The sequence below is a fragment of the Mustela putorius genome, unplaced genomic scaffold (genome assembly GCF_011764305.1).
Source record: "Mustela putorius furo isolate JIRA1106 unplaced genomic scaffold, ASM1176430v1.1 tig00000275_pilon_pilon_pilon, whole genome shotgun sequence".
Taxonomy (NCBI): domain Eukaryota; kingdom Metazoa; phylum Chordata; class Mammalia; order Carnivora; family Mustelidae; genus Mustela; species Mustela putorius.
The window spans coordinates 26105858-26123025 of record NW_025421341.1 but is presented as its reverse complement, the minus strand read 5'-3'; the positions used below and the strand labels follow the sequence as shown (position 1 = coordinate 26123025).

The following is a 17168-nucleotide window of genomic DNA, read 5'->3' as shown; positions in this document are numbered from 1 at the left end:
TTAATGATAGGAGTTAATGTAATATGGCAGTCCCTTTTTAGTCTGATAAACTCAAATTACTCAACACAATTAGTCACTTAAAATAATGTGTGATGTCTAATATTTTGTCAGGGTAAAGGAACAAAATGAAATAAGGTGTTGCATTTCCCACAACAGGAAATATTATGATAGAGAACAAAACACGTATGCATATATTTAGATAGGATATTTCCTTCTTAAGATCTGTCCAACCATCAGTCCATCTACCCATTGGAGTGACTCTGAAGAGAGTTGTTGTTTTAAGATTTATTCATTTTTGGAGTGAGCGTGTTAGTGCCTTCCTCAATTTTTGGGTTGTCTGTAGTTTTCTCACTGTTAGATTCAGGTTAGGCATCTTTGGAGAAATATAGAAATGCTGCTGTCTTCTCAGGTGGCACCCAGTCTCCATTTATTTCGTATCTGATGCTGTCCACTTTCATCATTAAGGTGGTAGGGACTACGGTATCCTGTAAAGTTGTTCCTTCGTCCGTGTGGGAGATCTTGGAAATTATTTAAGTGTCCTGTTCCAAATGTGTCTTCCTACCTATATCTGTATGGACTCATTATTTCTTATTCAATATTTTAATCCATTATAACCATTTCTTGTGATGCTCACATTGTCCCCAGTTTGGCAAGTGAGTGTCCTTCAAGTTGGCTTCTGTGTCCTTTTTTTTTTTTTTTCTTAAAGATTTTATTTATTTGACAGAGAGAGAGGGAGCACAAGCAGGGGGAAAAGGCGAAGCCGGCTTCCCGCCAAGCGGGGAGCCTGATGCAGGGCTCAGTCCCTGAGATCATGACCTGAGCCAAAGGCAGATGCTTAATGACTGAGCCACCCAGGTGCCCCTTCTGTGTCCTTTTAACATGTTCCTGTTACTTATTACCCTTCCCTTGCTTTGGGCACAAGAAGATGTTCTCAGGCTTATCTGGAACTTTTCATTGCCCCATTTCTCCATCCTGATTCTATTTGTTAGGGATTGGTGTAAAAGCCAAGATTTAGGGTGTGTTTATTGCTCATAGGGGTAAGATTTATTTGCATGCCTATGTGCATGCACACACACATTTTCTTCTATTTGTAAGTATTGTGAAGACCGTAAGTCCACAGCAGTTCCTGCATTCCATGTAGACCTTCATGGTTCATTCCAGTTTTCTCTTGGTCCATATTTGTTTGTCTCTTCACCAGAGAAAAACGTGGCTTCTGTTATTCCTAAGTTCTTTATTTACTTGAACAGTGCCCCGTTTGTAACCTGACTCCGTCTTTCCCCTTGCAAGTTTGCTCTGCTCATCACTCTGCCTCTGCATCACTCTGCTTACCTGTGCATACCCTCCCCAGCCCCTTAGGTTCTGAAGCTCCTTGCTGAACTTTCTCTTTCCTGATCTGGGGGACAGACGGTGCTTAGGGTGGGGATTTCTGCCTGAAAAGTTCTGGAAGAGAAGGGAAAAGACTCTAAGTCTTGAGAAACCTTTGTCAGGATGTTCTTACTAAAACGAAGAAGGGGAAATGGTTGTATACAGGACATGGAGGAGGCTTTTTCTAAAGCTGGTGATAATATAGAAAACATTTCTGGGCTCCTGTGTATTTTTGGTGGCAGACCTGGAAGCAGGTGTATCTCCAAGTGGCCCTGGTTCCTTTTAGTGAGAAATCTAATTTAGATTGCCATCTGGGTGCTGAAGTTGTACACTGCTACTAAAGAAGTTGTTTCTAGGACTTTGGTGTGTAGAGCTGAGGAAATCGGGGTTTTTTTGTTGTTGTTGGTGGTGGCTTTTTTTTTTGTCCTCTTTTAAATGAGAAAACATTGAGTTCATATGGATATTTCCAATTTATATTTAGGATTAGAGGATTTTTTTTTTTAAAGATTTTTTATTTATTTATTTGACAGAGAGAGATCACAGTAGGAGAGAGGAAGGGAAGAGATCACAGAGAGAGAGGAAGGGATGCAGGCCCCCTGCTGAGCAGAGAGCCCGATGTGGGACTCCATCCCAGGACCCCGAGATCATGACCCGAGCCGAAGGCAGCGGCTTAACCCACTGAGCCACCCAGGCGCCCTAGGATTAGAGGATTTTTACTTATACTTGGCTTTATATTTATAGTTCTTTCCTTTACATGGAAAATCTCGGTTCCTAATGAGCTTATGTTATTTGCTTATTCTATGTGTTTTTCTTTCTTTTTTTTATTATGTTAGTCACCATATGGTACTTCATTGATTTTTAATGTAGTGTTCCATGATTCATTGTTTATAACACCCAGTGTTCATTACAACATGTGCCCTCCTTAATACCCATCACCGGGCTAACCCAGCCCTCCACTCACTCCGCTCTGAAACCCTCAGTTTGTTTCCCAGAGTCCATAATTTCTCATGGGTTGTCACCCCTCTGATTTCCCTCCTTTTATTTTTCCCTTCCTCCTTCTTATGTCCTCCATGTTATTCCTTATGTTCCACATATAAGTGAAACCATATGATAATTGTCTTTCTCTGCTTGATTCATTATACTTAGCATAATCCCCTCCAGTTCCATCCAAGTCAAGGCAAATGGTGGATATTCATCCTGATGGCTGAGTAATATTCCATTGTATATATAGACCACATCTTTACTCATTCATCTGTTGAAGGGCATCTTGGCTCTTTCCACAGTTTGGCTGTTGTGGACCTTGCTGCTATGAACATTGGGGTGCCTGTGCCCCTTCTTATCACTACATCTGTATCTTTAGGGTAAATACCTCGTAGTGCGATTCCTGGGTCATAGGGTAGCTCTATTTTTAACTTTTTGAGGAACTTCCATACTGTTTCCAAAGTGGCTGTACCAACTTGAACTCCCACCAGCAGTGTAAGAGGTTCCCCTTTCTCCACATCCTCTCCCAACATTTGTTGTTTCTTGCCTTGTGTATTTTTGCCATTCTGACTGGTTTAAGGTGGTATCTCAGTGTGGTTTTGATTTGAATTTCCCTGATGGCTAATGATGATGAATATTTTTTCATGTGTCTGTTAGCCATTTGTATGTCATCTTTGGAGAAGTGTCTGTTAATGTCTTCTGCCCATTTTTTGACTTGATTATTTGTTTTTTGGGTGTCATCCTGCTACGTGTTTTTCAAAAATGGATCATATGATTATTACAATAAATTAAATGTTATCCTCAGTTTTCTTTGTACTTAAGATATAGCTTACAAAATGAAGTGTATTTCAAGAATTCTAGCTTCCATTTCTATTCCCATCACGCTGTTCCCTCACTGCCTGTATAGGTTATGATTTTTATTAGTTTTCAGTTACCTTTTACAGTTTTTTAAAATGCGTGTGTGTATTCTCCACGTTTTTGACTCGGGAGTTAAAACTTTACATAAGGTTTTTTCTGTACCTTGTTTTTTTTTTTTTTTTTAACTTAATCTGCACCTGAAGCTCACTGCAGCCACACAGGGAGGGAGATCTGCTGCTTTCTTTTTTCAGAGCGCTGCTTTGGAGTGCCACAAGTTGATTTGGCTAGTTCCCTTTCGATGGACGTAATTAGGGTCTTTCCAGTCTTTGCTGCTGCAAATAATGCCGCAGTGACTAGCCCTGTGCATATGTTATCTGGTATTTTTGCTAGTGTTTCTTTGGGACAGATTGCTAGAAGTATGGGATTATTGGGACAAAGGGTAAATTCATATGTTTGTTCGATACTGCCAAATACTCCTCCAGAAGGCTTGTGTTCTGGCGTTGTACAAACCCAGCAGCACTGGATGAGAGGACCTTTTTTTCCTGAACTGTGTTCACAGACTTGTCAGACTTCTCTATTTGGGGGGACAGTCTTTCAGGAGGAAAATTGTATCTACTGTAGTTTTAATTGGTGCTCTCTTATGAGCAAGTAAACATATTTTCGTGTTTTAGGACATTTTTATTTCTTTTTCTGAGAGCTGCCTGTTCCTGTGTCTTATTTTTTCTTCAGGTATGTTGGTCTTTTTCTTCTCTGTTTAAAATTTTTTTATGTGTTTAGGGATATTAACCCTTTGTGATGTACATCACACCATTCTTTATAAGTTCTTAAATTATCTTTTTTTTCTTTTGGTTTTTGCCATGTAGATTTTTATGTAGTAAAATTTGCTTTTTCTGTATTGCCTATGGATTTTGAGTCCTAAAGTTTCTTCTACTCCATGATGAGGGAGGAATTCCCCATGCTTCTTCTAGTGCTTAAGTGTTTCTTTATTTTACATTCACACCTCTTACCTGTTTGTAATTTATCCTGAGTACATTTGAGGAATAGATCCAGTTTTCTCTTTTTCCATATTCTTTGGAGAGTTTGATACATGCTGTTTTCCAGTTACCGCTCGCTTGCTTGCTTTCTTCTTCTTTATTTTATTTTATTTTTATTTTTATTTTTTTAAAGATTTTATTTATTTATTTGACAGAGAGAGATCACAAGTGGGCAGAGAGACAGGCAGAGAGAGAGGAAGGGAAGCAGGCTCTCTGCTGAGCAGAGAGCCCGATGTGGGACTCGATCCCAGGACCCTGAGATCATGACCTGAGCCGAAGGCAGCGGTTTAACCCACTGAGCCACCCAGGCACCCTTCTTCTTTTTTTTAAATGATACTGCTTACCTTCCTAAATTTAGGGTAAATGCTTTTTTGGAATCCATGAAAGAATAGAAGAGATCTGAACTTCTATCTTTGGTATCTTTAAAAGATAGAATGATTTTTGGAAGTCCTCTGTTAGAGTGAACAGGTACAGAAGAAAACACGAGGATATCTGAATGGGTCAGACTATTTGAGGAAAATAAAACTTCCATTGTTCAACTCTTGGGAACTATTTTAAGAAACTGGCAAGCACAATCAAAGTTGGCATGATAGTCTCCTTAATCAGCCCAGCCCTCTTAGTCCATTAGCGGTCTTTTCCAGCATTAGAAATTGAGGTGAGACCTTAATCATGTAATATATTGATAAGATTAAAAGATATTCCAAAAGGAAACATCTGTACTGTAACTGGGAAGTATATAAAACCTTTAGCTGATGGTGTATTTATATGTTGGCCTTATTTTGTAATTGTTTGTATCAAAGTAGAGGACTCTGAATGAGGTCGGTTTGTCCTGGAGCTGGAGCAAATGTTGGTATCCATCATCCTTTCAGAGCACTTTGCAACTTAATAACCAGTTTCCCACCCAAGGACTTTGTTTAGAGTGATGTATTTGTGAGGTTGTTGATTTTTGGTTTGGTTTGGTTTGGGTTTTTTGCTTCTGTCCTTTTAGAATAACAAAGTCATTCCACTGGATGCCAGCACCTTTCTCGCAGCCTCGGTTTTGCTCCCTCTTTGCTTAGTTGAACCAAAGGTATAGTTTGATGTAGTAACTCCCACTGTTCGGTAGCTAATAGCTTACTGTCTGTTACGGCTTAGGAAATTAAAAGGTTGTTAAAAATCACTGACCAACATCTTCCCTTTTTTTAGCAAGCAAGACTCCGGGATCCTTAATAGCTTGCTGATTTTTATTTATTATTTTTGAAGATTTTATTTATTTATTTGCCAGAGAGAGAGAGAGAGCGCACAAGCAGGCAGAGTGGTGGCAGGGAGAGGTAGAGAAGCAGGTTCCCCGCTGAGCAGAGAGCCCTATGCGGGACTCAATGCCAGGAGTCTGGGATCATGACCTGAGCCGAAGGCAGCGGCTTACCCCGCTGAGCCACCCAGGTGCCCCTGCTTGCTGATTTTTAAATATCAACCCATAATCTGCTTTGTTTAAAGATGAGAAATGCATATTTTACTGTCACTTTGGGGCACTGGGGAAGCCGAACCATAATCATATGTTCGTTAGATATCTGTCTTCTCCAGAGCTTCTTTCGTCCGCCAGCACCTTTTCTCTCTCCCCAGATTTTGTTTAGAGAGACTGCTTTCTGCCATTTAGCTTAGTCTTCTGTTATCACTGATTGCAGGAATGCCACAGATCGACATTCAGTGTTCCAAGCTTTTAAATAAATGATAGAAGGACAAATCAACTTCGTCAAGGTCCCAATCGAGAACTTGGATCTTGAGGAGTTACTTTGCTTTACGCTGGTGTTGAATAACTCTGGCCTCATCTTGACCCGTTTGAGAAAGCGGCGCTCTCGGTCACGAGGGTGACGTAGCTGTCGTCTCCTCCCTCCTGGAAACAACTCTGAGAACTGCAGGCGCAGGCGGGGTGGGGGTCAGGAATCTCCTTGCCAGGCGTTATTCTAGGCCCGACAGGCCAGAGGTGAGGTGGCAGCTAGTGTTCGAGGACCCCTGGCCTCGCTGTGCTGCAGCCCTTGCAGGCCGTCTGTGCCGCGGGTGTTCGCCCCACTCGCCCTCTTGCTCTTCTCTGTTTCCTCTGTTCCTTGAGAAACATTTTTCTTCTCAGGAGAGGATCTGACCTCGGTTAAGTTGGTGCATATCAGTATGAACTTAAGAGATGCTTTGATTTTTAGCTGCCTTTCTAATTATGAAGGAGCAGAAATATGGTCCCTTTATAACAATTTCAGGTATTAACACAAAGAATGGGGGCTAATTTGGTGGAATAGAAAAATCTCCCTGCCCTCTGACACCGTGCCTTCGTGAGAGCCATGCTCTTATGTGAAAAATGCATATCAGGAAGAGGTGGAAGGAGAAACGTGGGCCCACCACACTGCCCAGGATAACAGCAAATACAGGCAGTTGTTTCTTTGCCGTACTGTAAAGGAAAACCGTGACTGTAGCTTCAGGATTTTTATTTCTTCTGAGTTGATACTGAAGGCCATAAAGAGTAAGCACTGGAGCAAAAATATCAGATAAAATGCTTTGCCCTGAACAGTTCCAGAATGTCCTGTTTCTACGGTAAGACCTGTTTTGCTGTGTCTAACGTTCGTCAGTAGCTGGTTTGTCTCTTATCAATGCTGTGATCTCAGCCACTGAACTTGGCACTCACCGTCCGGAAGAGAAACGTTTCTGATTATTCTCTTAACTCCTAAAGGCTCCTGGCTTGTTTGAATTACATTCTCTGAACAGAGACCTTCTCTTAAAATTATTTTCCTCGGCTGCTTTGAAGCATTTTGTTTTCCCCCACCAGGAGAACTAAACAAGGTAGTAGTTGGTACCATGCAAGGGAAAGTATTTCTTAATTGGTGTCACACAAGATGGGATCCGCATAGTCCTTATTAGTGTAAGTTTGGGGTTTGTTGCTACCATTGCTATAAGTCTGTTGTTGAACACTTTGATATATAATGAGCTAGACAAGGATTCGATTTTTTTTTTTTTTAAACTTGTGTGGTATTACTTTTGGCCAAGGGAAAGAAACCAAGAAAGAGCAAGAAGCAATGTATTGTAGAAGCCCTCTGTGTAACAGTGGGTAATTGGAAATGACTCCAACATAACATTCTTTTAGAGTCTGGCAACACTATGGCACATACAATGGAAATGCTAAAAATCTCTTTACATGTATGAATATAAACTAAGTTGAAATGCAGATCCTGAGATGGTAGAGACACCATTTAAAATGACAGGAAGAGTACGTTCTGTTAGACCCTCGGATGTGTGGTCAGCTGTGGCACAGTGAAGACAACCCTGGATGTTGCTCCTGGTGATTTAGGACTCAGTCCTCTCGTGGCAGTGTCTTCATCTCTAGTGGGAATGGTGGGGTCTGTCCGTCTGGACCACAGAGCTGTTGAGAGTCCGGTAAGCTTGGGACAGCATTTTGGAATAGCTCCTCTCCAGAGTAAACCCAGGGCAGATTTCAACTCTGCCCTTCAGCGAGGTAGCCCTGGAGACAAGAGTCTCTGTCCTGCTGCTGCCTGGCTGGGTGATTTTCCTCTCCTCTTTGGTACCGTTTTCTCATCTCTAAAACAGAGCACGGACAGGGTCTTCAGAGCCCTCGCCAGTGTGCAGACCCTGCGGGAGTGTCTGTGCCTCAGCAGCAGGCTCTGCCGCGAGTTCGGACAGACCTGCCTTTCTTTCTCGCCTGTTTAGTTGGTGTCGCTGTGGTGCTGACTGAGCTGCTCACGTTATTCTAGCTTTGTCTCGAGAATCTGGAGTTTATTCTTGAAGGGTGCCTGTGTTGTGTGAGATCAGAAAAACGTAGTTCTCTTTTCCCTGGAAGGCCTGGGGGTTTGTTTTGTTTCGTCAGTATTATGTTGTATTCATAATTTTATAGAGCGTACTTTGCATGTCCTAAGGTTAGAGGTTGTCAGGTTTTGTTTTGTTTCATTTTTTCCCTCTCAAGTTTTGTTTATTTATTTTATTTTAAACCAGAAGGAGTTTGCAAACATGAAATGGACAGCTTGACCAAAAGGTTGAGAACACTATCCTGTAGGCCATCTGTGCCTCTGGGCCCCACACAAGGAGGCACCCCTGTCCGTGGCCGCGGCACCTTCAGCGCGCTGTAGCCGATACTGTTGCTCGCCTTGGGCAGGTCTCCTAATCTCCTTGTGCTTCGCTTTCTCCCCATCTGTAGCTTGCTTGTCCTTAGGGGCTTGGCCAGGGCTGCGCTGGGACTGAGGAGGCACTGCCTTTTCTGGGGATGGAAGGAGAGGAGTAGAAGGCCGGGTACTCTGGCTTTAACAGTCTCTGTTTTCTTTCCGTTTTCTCCTGCATTCCCTACCTGTCAGCAGTAATCAAATTCTGCAACTAAAACCCATCCAGCATAATTACACATTGGAAGTTCTGTTCACTGCACTGTGGCCAAAGGTCTGAATTTGAATAGTAAGTTAACTAATTGTGAAATTATAGATCTAATCTTATTTATTCCATATTCCCATTTTTCCCCAATTAGCCCTGTAATAATCTGTTATTTCACTATAATTGTGGAGAAATTAATAAAGTTGTTCATATTTGGCTTGCGAAATTGTCTCCTTAAAGGATTTTATAGGTGAAAAACTAGAAAAGAACCATTTTATCGGCCCAGGAAGGCAGGTGATCCATACCTTTTATTTCTGAGACTGTAATTCTAAAACCATCCTATGAGTGTTTAAGAAATGTGACAGTTTGGGGGAAATTACTTACATGTCAGATAGTGGCATTATTTTAGAATAGGAATTTCAAAACCAGTAGAGGTAGGGCACATTTTAATCTGGAGTTAAAAATCCTTTAGTTTTATACAAGTAAATTTGAGCCTGATTTAAAATCGTTATTGGATGGATCACATTTAAATTCTTCGAACATTGCTGACCACCTTCAGGTTTTTAAATATGAATGTGTATGAGAGGCATGAAAGATTAAACTTTAAAGTAGATCTTAAGAAATGTTAAGTGATATCCATGGAAATAAATGGCACATTTCTCTATACAAAATAAAACTGGGAAACTTCGGAGTTCTGATTCTAAAAACTTATCATAAGGTTGATTGTGGTGATTTATTTTAAAAGGTGCTTTATTGAAGACATTTCTCCTTTTTATTCGAAGACTAGATAATCTGGGCTCTGCTGATTACTTTTTAAGAATAAAGTCTCCAGGATCCAGTAGGGGTTTTGTCTGTCCTGTCTCGATAGGATGTCGCCATGAGCACAGGTGTCCTCCCTGGTCCCGTGCTGTGGGGCTGAGCGGGCACCCGGCCTCCTCATGTCCGGTTGCCTTCGCTTTAAGAGTTAATGATGTCTGCAGGTGTGTTGGGATTAGCACTGTAAAGTTGTGTAAGGGCTTTTTCTTTCTTTTGATCTTCTGAAAGGGATGAAAGATAGCCATTAAACTCAAGGGATTAGGTCCCTTCTCTTTAAAGACTTTAGGTACCATAAATATTTCACTTCAGATGTGAGGTGAAGAATTGTATACATCTGAGGGAAAATGGGTGTTTTATATTACCAGTTGGAAATTATTCAGTCTCCACTTACAAATTAAGTGATCTTTGTAGAGGTATTTTCTCCCAAACTGTAGTGGACTGAGATTGGGGGAAATAAATTATGCAGGCATGTATCTCAGTTATTCTGATTGTTTTCTGTTCTATTCCTTTTTTTTTTTTTTTTAATAAGTTAATATGTTACCCATATCGTGCCTCCCCCTTGCCCCTTCGGTTCTCCCCACTTTGTATAACTCTAATTGTACGCTCAAAAACTCTTGCCTTGAAAACTTGGAGAACAACCAGCCATGCTCCATGTTCAGTTTAAGTGTGTACCCAGTTTTTGTGTGTGTGTGTGTGTTTTAAGCCCTTTATTTTGTCCTTCCTCTTCCTTTAAACTGACGCTACTCAGAAAAGGAAAGGGAGGGTTGAGGTGCTGGCAGCAGAGTTAGACGGTTGTGGTTACTCCACGCCCAGAGAGCTGGTGGGAAACTGGGAGACGCGTCCTGTGTAGGGAAAGGAAACATGGTTTGAGCCCTCTTCCACTCTGACCTGTGTCCCACTCTGTGCCGTGCTCTGCTGGCTTCACTCGAGAATGGAACACTGGGGATTGTTTGTTCTTTGTGTTTTTCCTAGGATGGACTGTTGCACCATGGAATGGATTATTTTATATATATCTAATTGTATTTGGAATTAAGGATTTAGGACAGGTAGGCTTTGGTAGGACCACCCCCTAGGACCAGCCTGTCGAGTGATTATTCCTGTTCTGTTATGCATATTACATCATTGGTCATTTAGAACAGATTTAAAGCACACTCAGTTGACCCACTGGTCCCTTGTATCAATAGAATTATGCATTTTGTATTTATTTGTATTTAAGCTGACAGTGATGGTTTCTCTTTTTTGCTCTGACACATGAGATGTACACTCAGTCCTTTCTCCGAGTTCCTTGCCTCTTTTCATTTTGTTCTTACCTTTCTTTGGAGAAAATCGGGGTGATGAAGGCAGGTAACAGTGTGTAGATTTGAATCCCGAAGTGTCTCAGTGATGTGGAGAGAGGGAAAAATAAAACTGTAAGTCAGATGGTTATTAGAGATGGCGAACTTAAGTACCAGATGAATTAGTTGAATATAGCCAGTGGCAGGGGTTGAAGATTAAGGCATTAAGGGCCTCATGCTTGATAACCTGTGCCGCGTTCGGATTAGGGGTCTGCTCAGTTACCGCCCAAAACCTCTACTTCCGATGCTTCATAAAATTACAGGAGTGACTCGTTGTGGAAAGCTTATCCAAACTTTGGGCCTATAATACGACTCTAAAAGAAAGACAGGGGAAAAAGAAACTGTGAAAGGTGTTTGGCAACGAGCAAGAGTGGGAGCTCACAAACTCTTTGAAGGTCAATTAGCCAGAAAATGTGCTAAAGACTGGGTGCTGGGCTGCGGTACTGGCCGAGAATTACCCCCAAGGTCCTCAAAGTGGTCCTGCCGCTGGAGCACAGAGAGACAATTATAGACCTCGAGGAGATGCTACAAAAGCTTTAATTAAGGGACTTACTTACACCCCACTAAGTTTTGGAAATTAAATTCTTGCTTGTGCTTAACTGATGTTTCTTTTGTCTGGGCTTCCACATGGATTTCAGCAAGAGAGTGCTATTTTCCCCCGGGTCTGTTTTATGTTGGAGGCTGTTTCACTGTGATGGATACCAGCAAAGCGGAGCGCTTAATCCATGTCAGGAACCAGGTGGAAAAGTGGGCTGAGGGGCTTTGTGCCGTGGAGTGTTGGGGGCACAGGTTGAAAATTGGAGTCTTTTCAGCAAACCAGGAACTCTTTTTGGGCTTAGATACCTGAAGAGTAGGCAACTGTATTTTTTAGAATTTGAGTTTTAGATTTCCCATTCATAGGACAACATGGTTTTCCTTGAATTGACAACTTTGTCTCTGGACCCAGCAGGCTGCTCTTTCTCCAGAGGCACCTGTTTGGTTTTTGTTGAGGGGCTTAGAGTGGCATCTGACTACCATCTGGGTGTGGTTTTTCACAAGCCCAGACCCAGACTGTGGCTCTATTTGGATGTGGCTTCTTCTGGAAAGGCTGGTTTAAGTTGCCTCCTGTCCCAGCTCTAGAGTGTTAGGATCCATCCCTCCACCCGAGTTACTGAGCACAACCACAATGCTGCTGATGGGAGATGCCCTTGTCTTTGAACTTGGGCCGAATTGCCTTAGCAGGTGTGTGCCCTTGTTTCGGTAGTGAAGCAATGCTCTCTTGACTGCCTTCTTCAGAGCGGTTCCTTTCTGCTGCAGAGTTTGCGACCACTCAGTCTTGTATTTTCTTTCAGGATTTCTAGTCCACACCCATCAGTCAAGTCCCTTCTGTGTGCCTCTCAACTTGTGCATGTGAAGAACAAAATTTGCAGCCTCACTCTAACTAAACAGAGAGGAAGCAAATCCTAAGGGCTTCCTATCATCATCTGACTTTGTGAGAAATGAAAAATGGCAAGAAAATGATCATGGTCGTCATAGGCTGAAGTGTGCGGTTTTCAGCAAAGTTTATACAGAAATCCATTAGTGAATGTCATTGTTACATGCGGGGAGGGAGGGGAGGATTAGCACTGGTTGAGAGGCCAGAGGACCCCTCTGGTGCCCTCTCCGTTGGGAAGCAGCTCCTCTGCAGTGAAGGCCCTCCGGCTGGGGTGATTTGGGGTTTGACAGGGGCTCTGACAGATCTGTGTGCGGGGCGGAGAGCTGTTGATACTGACATCAGGTAGAATACTCTCCTACTTGAGTATGTTTTAAATAATGCAACATACAGATTTCAGTTTTCTTTGCTTTTCTTCGGAAAGAGGGAAAATTGTATTGAGTAATAGGAACATTTTGTTTGATTGAGACCCGACTGGTTAATGAGCTAAAGCCAAGTGTGGCCCAGACTTCTGGAGAAAGGGGCAGAGATGGCATTATCATGCCTGCTCACTGAAGAAGAAGGTAACTCGTTGCGCTAAAAAGTGCTGATTCAAAAAGTTGTTTTATGAAGTAAAAATTCTAAGTTCTTATCTCTTAAGCTTTATTTTGCTAACATTGTTAGAACTAGCACATCTGGCTTAGATTCTAAAATAGTCTGGTTTTATGCTTCAGTTAAAATGAATCCAATCAAATTGGAATTTGTAGATAAAAAGGAAGGATTTTGAGACACACTGAGGATTCTTAAACATGGCAAGGTTACCAGAGAAGACCTTAAGCTTCCTTTCTGGATGACCTTTAAAAATAGGCTGGTTTTGTTTTTCGTTGTTGTTTTTTCCAGTTAGCGAAGAGTGTTTCCCTATAGTTCTGTAAAAAAGGGGTGATGCACGGTGAAGTGAAGGTTTCCTGATTCTTGGTTACACTGCTTAGCATTAATGCTTTATATCAGCTTCACTTTTTTGTCGTTTGAAGATTTGGGCCAGGGAGAGGGGCAGAATTTTGTAAATTGGGTTTTTGTTTCGATAGTGTTAAAACAGGCCATCTTGGGACACCTGGTGGCTCAGGTCATGATTCCAGGACCTTGGGATCGAGTCCCATATCTGGCTGCATGCTTAGCCGGAGCCTGCTTCTCCCTCTCCGTCTCCCTGCTGCTCTCCCTGCTTGGGCTCTCTCCCTCTGTCTCTGACAAATAAAGTCTTTAAAAATAAGTAGACCATCTTTAATAGATTTAGTGCTATTCCTATCTCACTAAGGCTCTACATTATCAGTCCAGTTGGGTTTCTGTGTTTTTTGAGTTCCCTCTCTGCCTTGTCCCCAGATGTGGAGTAAGGTGCAGGGCCGTCTATTTCAAAGGCAGTGCAGTGAAAGTCTTGCTTTAATAAGACAGTGAGGCAGAATTGTTTAGTTTGAGGGATTGTGGGGAACAGGCCACCTTCTGTTCCAGCTCAGGGTGCTTTGGGGGTTAAGAATGACAATTAAAAATGTTTTTCAGAAATATAAACACACATCGTCCTAGGCTGACTGTGAGGTAGGTGGAATTGTCCTGCGCGTCTTTACGGTGTGGCTGGTACCCATGACTTGTTAGCAGCATGCGCTCCCCCGCTAGTGCTGGATTTCTTCATCCTGCTGACCTTGGAGCCATTAGTAGAGACTCAGCAGTTTATTCTTTCATAAATAATGCACTCACTCTGAAATGGCAGGCTGCAGGCTTGTGGCCCAGCCCTGCTGGATATTTTTAGTTCATTCCGGTAAAAGTTTTGGTTGAATCAGTTGGGAGCTGTGGGTCTGATCCCTTTTCAAGTTGGTGGCAAGTGAAATGAGTCAGCCTTTTTTGAATCTTGAGTAGGGCACGAGCATTGAAGCATTGATGAACTCTTATGGCCCTCATCAGCGAGTATGGAGTGGGCCCAGATGGTTGCTTGTTTTTAGCTGTTTGGACCTCCATAACAGTTCCTGGTTCGCTGAGCCCTAGCCCTGTGCATTGATACCCAGAAGAAGAGAGCACTTCCCACCTGTCTTAAGTAACTCGGGGCTCACCCCAGACTGGTTTGGTGCTCGCCTTTGCGAGCGTGGGTTTTACGGAAGGTGCTCTGAAACTGAGAGAGTTCTTTCTCCAGCAGGAATGTGGGTTGCATTCTGGTAGCAAAGCTTGAGCCTGCCAGTGACCATGCAGCTTGTTTCTCTGTGTAATAAGGTAGAAAAGTGAGTTTTGAGTCGTAAATGGATTCAGGGTGGACTTTTTATCCAGCAGGTAGGACTATGGAAAAACCTGTTTCAAAACAGGTTCTTCCCATGTAAGGTCATCAGTGTTATATTTCCTTTCTCCCCTTTGTCATTCCTCCCTGCGGAGCTCCCCGAAGACTTCTCTAGCTGTGCTCCTCCAGCCTCTTCTGCCTTCCTGGAGCCCCATGATTAAAACAAACAAACAAATAAAAACACCCACAAAAACAAAAACCTAAGCAGGGCCCTGACTTTCATATTTGCCCTTAACCTTTTCCTTTTAAGAGTTTCTTGCTGTAATACCAAATATTTCAAGATTAGAGAGTATGAGGATGGCACTTTTATTTCTTAGCCAGTGGTTTAAAGAACTTACTTTTCCAGCAGCCTAATGAAAAACTTAGGTGTTAAATCTCTGTTGATGCTTTTGCCAGGAGAAACGTTGATTTCTGTCCTCTTTTTCAGGCCCTGCTTTCTTCCCTGGGAGATGCGCAGAGATCTTTGCCAGGGGTCAGAGCATCGGGAAGCTTGGGGTCCTTCATCCTGACGTCATCACCAAATTTGAGCTGACCATGCCCTGCTCCTCCCTGGAAATCAATATTGAGCCATTTTTGTGAAGATGGGGCTCCGCTGTGTGACTCTCTCCCTGAGTGTCCCCTTCTCCTTCCCTGGTGTCCTGTAGCCCTCCCCACAGGGAGTATCCATTTACGCTTTAATGTTTAATAAAGTAGAAAGCGATTCTGGCTCGGTGGATAAATGCCGCCCACTCCCTGCGTTAGGCCAGCTTGTGCGAACACGGTGTCCGTGAAGCTACATGGTTAGGAAAAGCCCAGAGGAGCTCAGGACCAGAGGCTTAACGGATGAAGCAGCAGAGAGCGGATTTGGATGCAGGGCGCACGAGTAGGAGAGAGTGGAAGATTTCCAGTCACTGCTCACATTTGACATTCAGCATTGGGAAACAGTATTTTTAGGAGACCATTAGGAAGCAGTGACAGTCTAGCAGTTAGTCTTGCAGCCGTTGAAGTTATTTTATTTTATTATTTATTTATTTATTTATTTTTTTAAAAGATTTTATTTATTTGACAGACAGAGATCACAAGCAGGCAGAGAGGCAGGCAGAGAGAGAGAAGGAAGCAGGCTCCCTGCTGAGCAGAGAGCCCGATGTGGGGCTCGATCCCAGGACCCTGAGATCATGACCCGAGCCGAAGGCAGCGGCTTAACCCACTGAGCCACCCAGGCGCCCTTGAAGTTATTTTAAAGTGAAAAAAATGTTGCAAGTATTTGAAATATTCGAATGTGCAGAGGTGTTTTCACTCCCTGATATCCTGAGACCAAGCACCTGCTGCATAGCTGTGTTCTGCCGGCGGAGTTAAACATGGTGACAGCAGTGCAGCGGGAACATCGGAAACAGTGAAAAATTACTTTTGCCCTAGGCCATACATTTCACTGTAATCAGTATTATAAAATTGTGGCGTTAAATATTTAATTGAGCAACTAGGTTCTGTCTTATAGGGAAGTATTGGATCTCCTCTGAAGCTAATTTTCTGTCAGTCCTCCTTGTCTTGCCTTCTGATTTACTTTTATACTTTGATCTAGACTCTTCCAGTAGATACTGATAGTGAAAAAAGCTAGGTCTAATGTTTAAGTTCTTAGTTACTGTTAAGATGACATGAACACAAAATGTAAAACCTTAAATTCCAGTAGAAATAGCTAACGGAGTGAGGAAGGGCTTTGTTTCTGGAGCTCTGCTGAGCCATTGTGAGGAACCCCACCCAGTTACGGCCTTGAGTCAGGGCAACAGCGTCCAACCTAGCAAGATCTGTGAACATACAGACTATCCCGTTCTTTCCCAAATCTGTTGTAGGCAGAACCTAACAGCATTTAAAGGAAGTGAGATATGTTCACAAAAAACCTCAAAAGGTTTGTATCCAGCATACTTAAAGATTTAAACAGATATTTCCCCAAAGAAGATACAGGAAATAAGCATTTGAAAAGAGGCTCGCCGTCATTAATCATCAGGGACATGCAGATAGAAACCACAATCCAAATTAAAATGGCTAAAATTTGAGAGACTGGTTCATACCCAGTATTGGTGAGACCAAGGCGTGGGACCTCCATGCCGCACTGGTGGGAACAGAAGAAAGTTATATAGTAGCTACCACCCAATGTTCATTAGCAGCTGAGTGGATAAATTCTACTACATCTATGAGTATTTCTTTTCTTTCTTTCTTTTTTTTTTTTAAATGAGTATTTCTTGGTAATAAAAAGGAACTGCTGGGTGCCTGGGTGGCTCAGTCAGTTAAGCATCCAACTCTTGATTTCATCTTAGGCCATTCATTATCTTATGGTCATGAGATCGAGCCCCATGTCAGGTTCTGTGCTATGCATGGAGCCTACTTAAGATTCTCTCCTCCCCCTCCACCGCTGAAAAAAGGAGAGGGGGGGTGAACTACTGAAGAAGATGAATGGTTCTCAGGGCATGCTCAGCAAAACAAACAGACCCAAGACTACCTGTGATTCCACATACATGAAATTGTAGAGAAGTCAGATGCAGTTTGGTTGGCTAGAGCTTGTGGAAGGGAAGGGACTGCAAAGGGTACAGAGGAAGCCCTTGGGGACGATGGAAAGAAGCTAGTCCCTAAGAATTTTATACAACAGATAGATGCATAGGGTAAAAGAGCATGAATGAATTTTTTTTTTTTTTTAAGAGCATGAATTTTAGAATTGGTATGTCTGCTCAGAGTGGCTTACTGGTCCACTGCTATGAAGGAGATACTTT

At 42.6% G+C, this 17168-nt stretch overlaps 1 protein-coding gene across 2 annotated transcripts in view; it reads left to right on the top strand.

The window, feature by feature from the left end:
• The window catches only part of FARSB (phenylalanyl-tRNA synthetase subunit beta), a 70864-nt gene extending 55732 nt beyond the window's left edge, over nt 1-15132 (top strand). For both annotated transcript variants that reach the window (XM_013061597.2, XM_004762897.3), the window contains one exon: nt 14855-15132. In XM_013061597.2, coding sequence (XP_012917051.1) covers nt 14855-15006 — 152 coding nt within the window. In that variant the 3' untranslated portion in view covers nt 15007-15132. The remainder of the gene's footprint in view (nt 1-14854) is intronic.
• The last annotated feature ends 2036 nt before the right edge of the window (nt 15133-17168 follow it).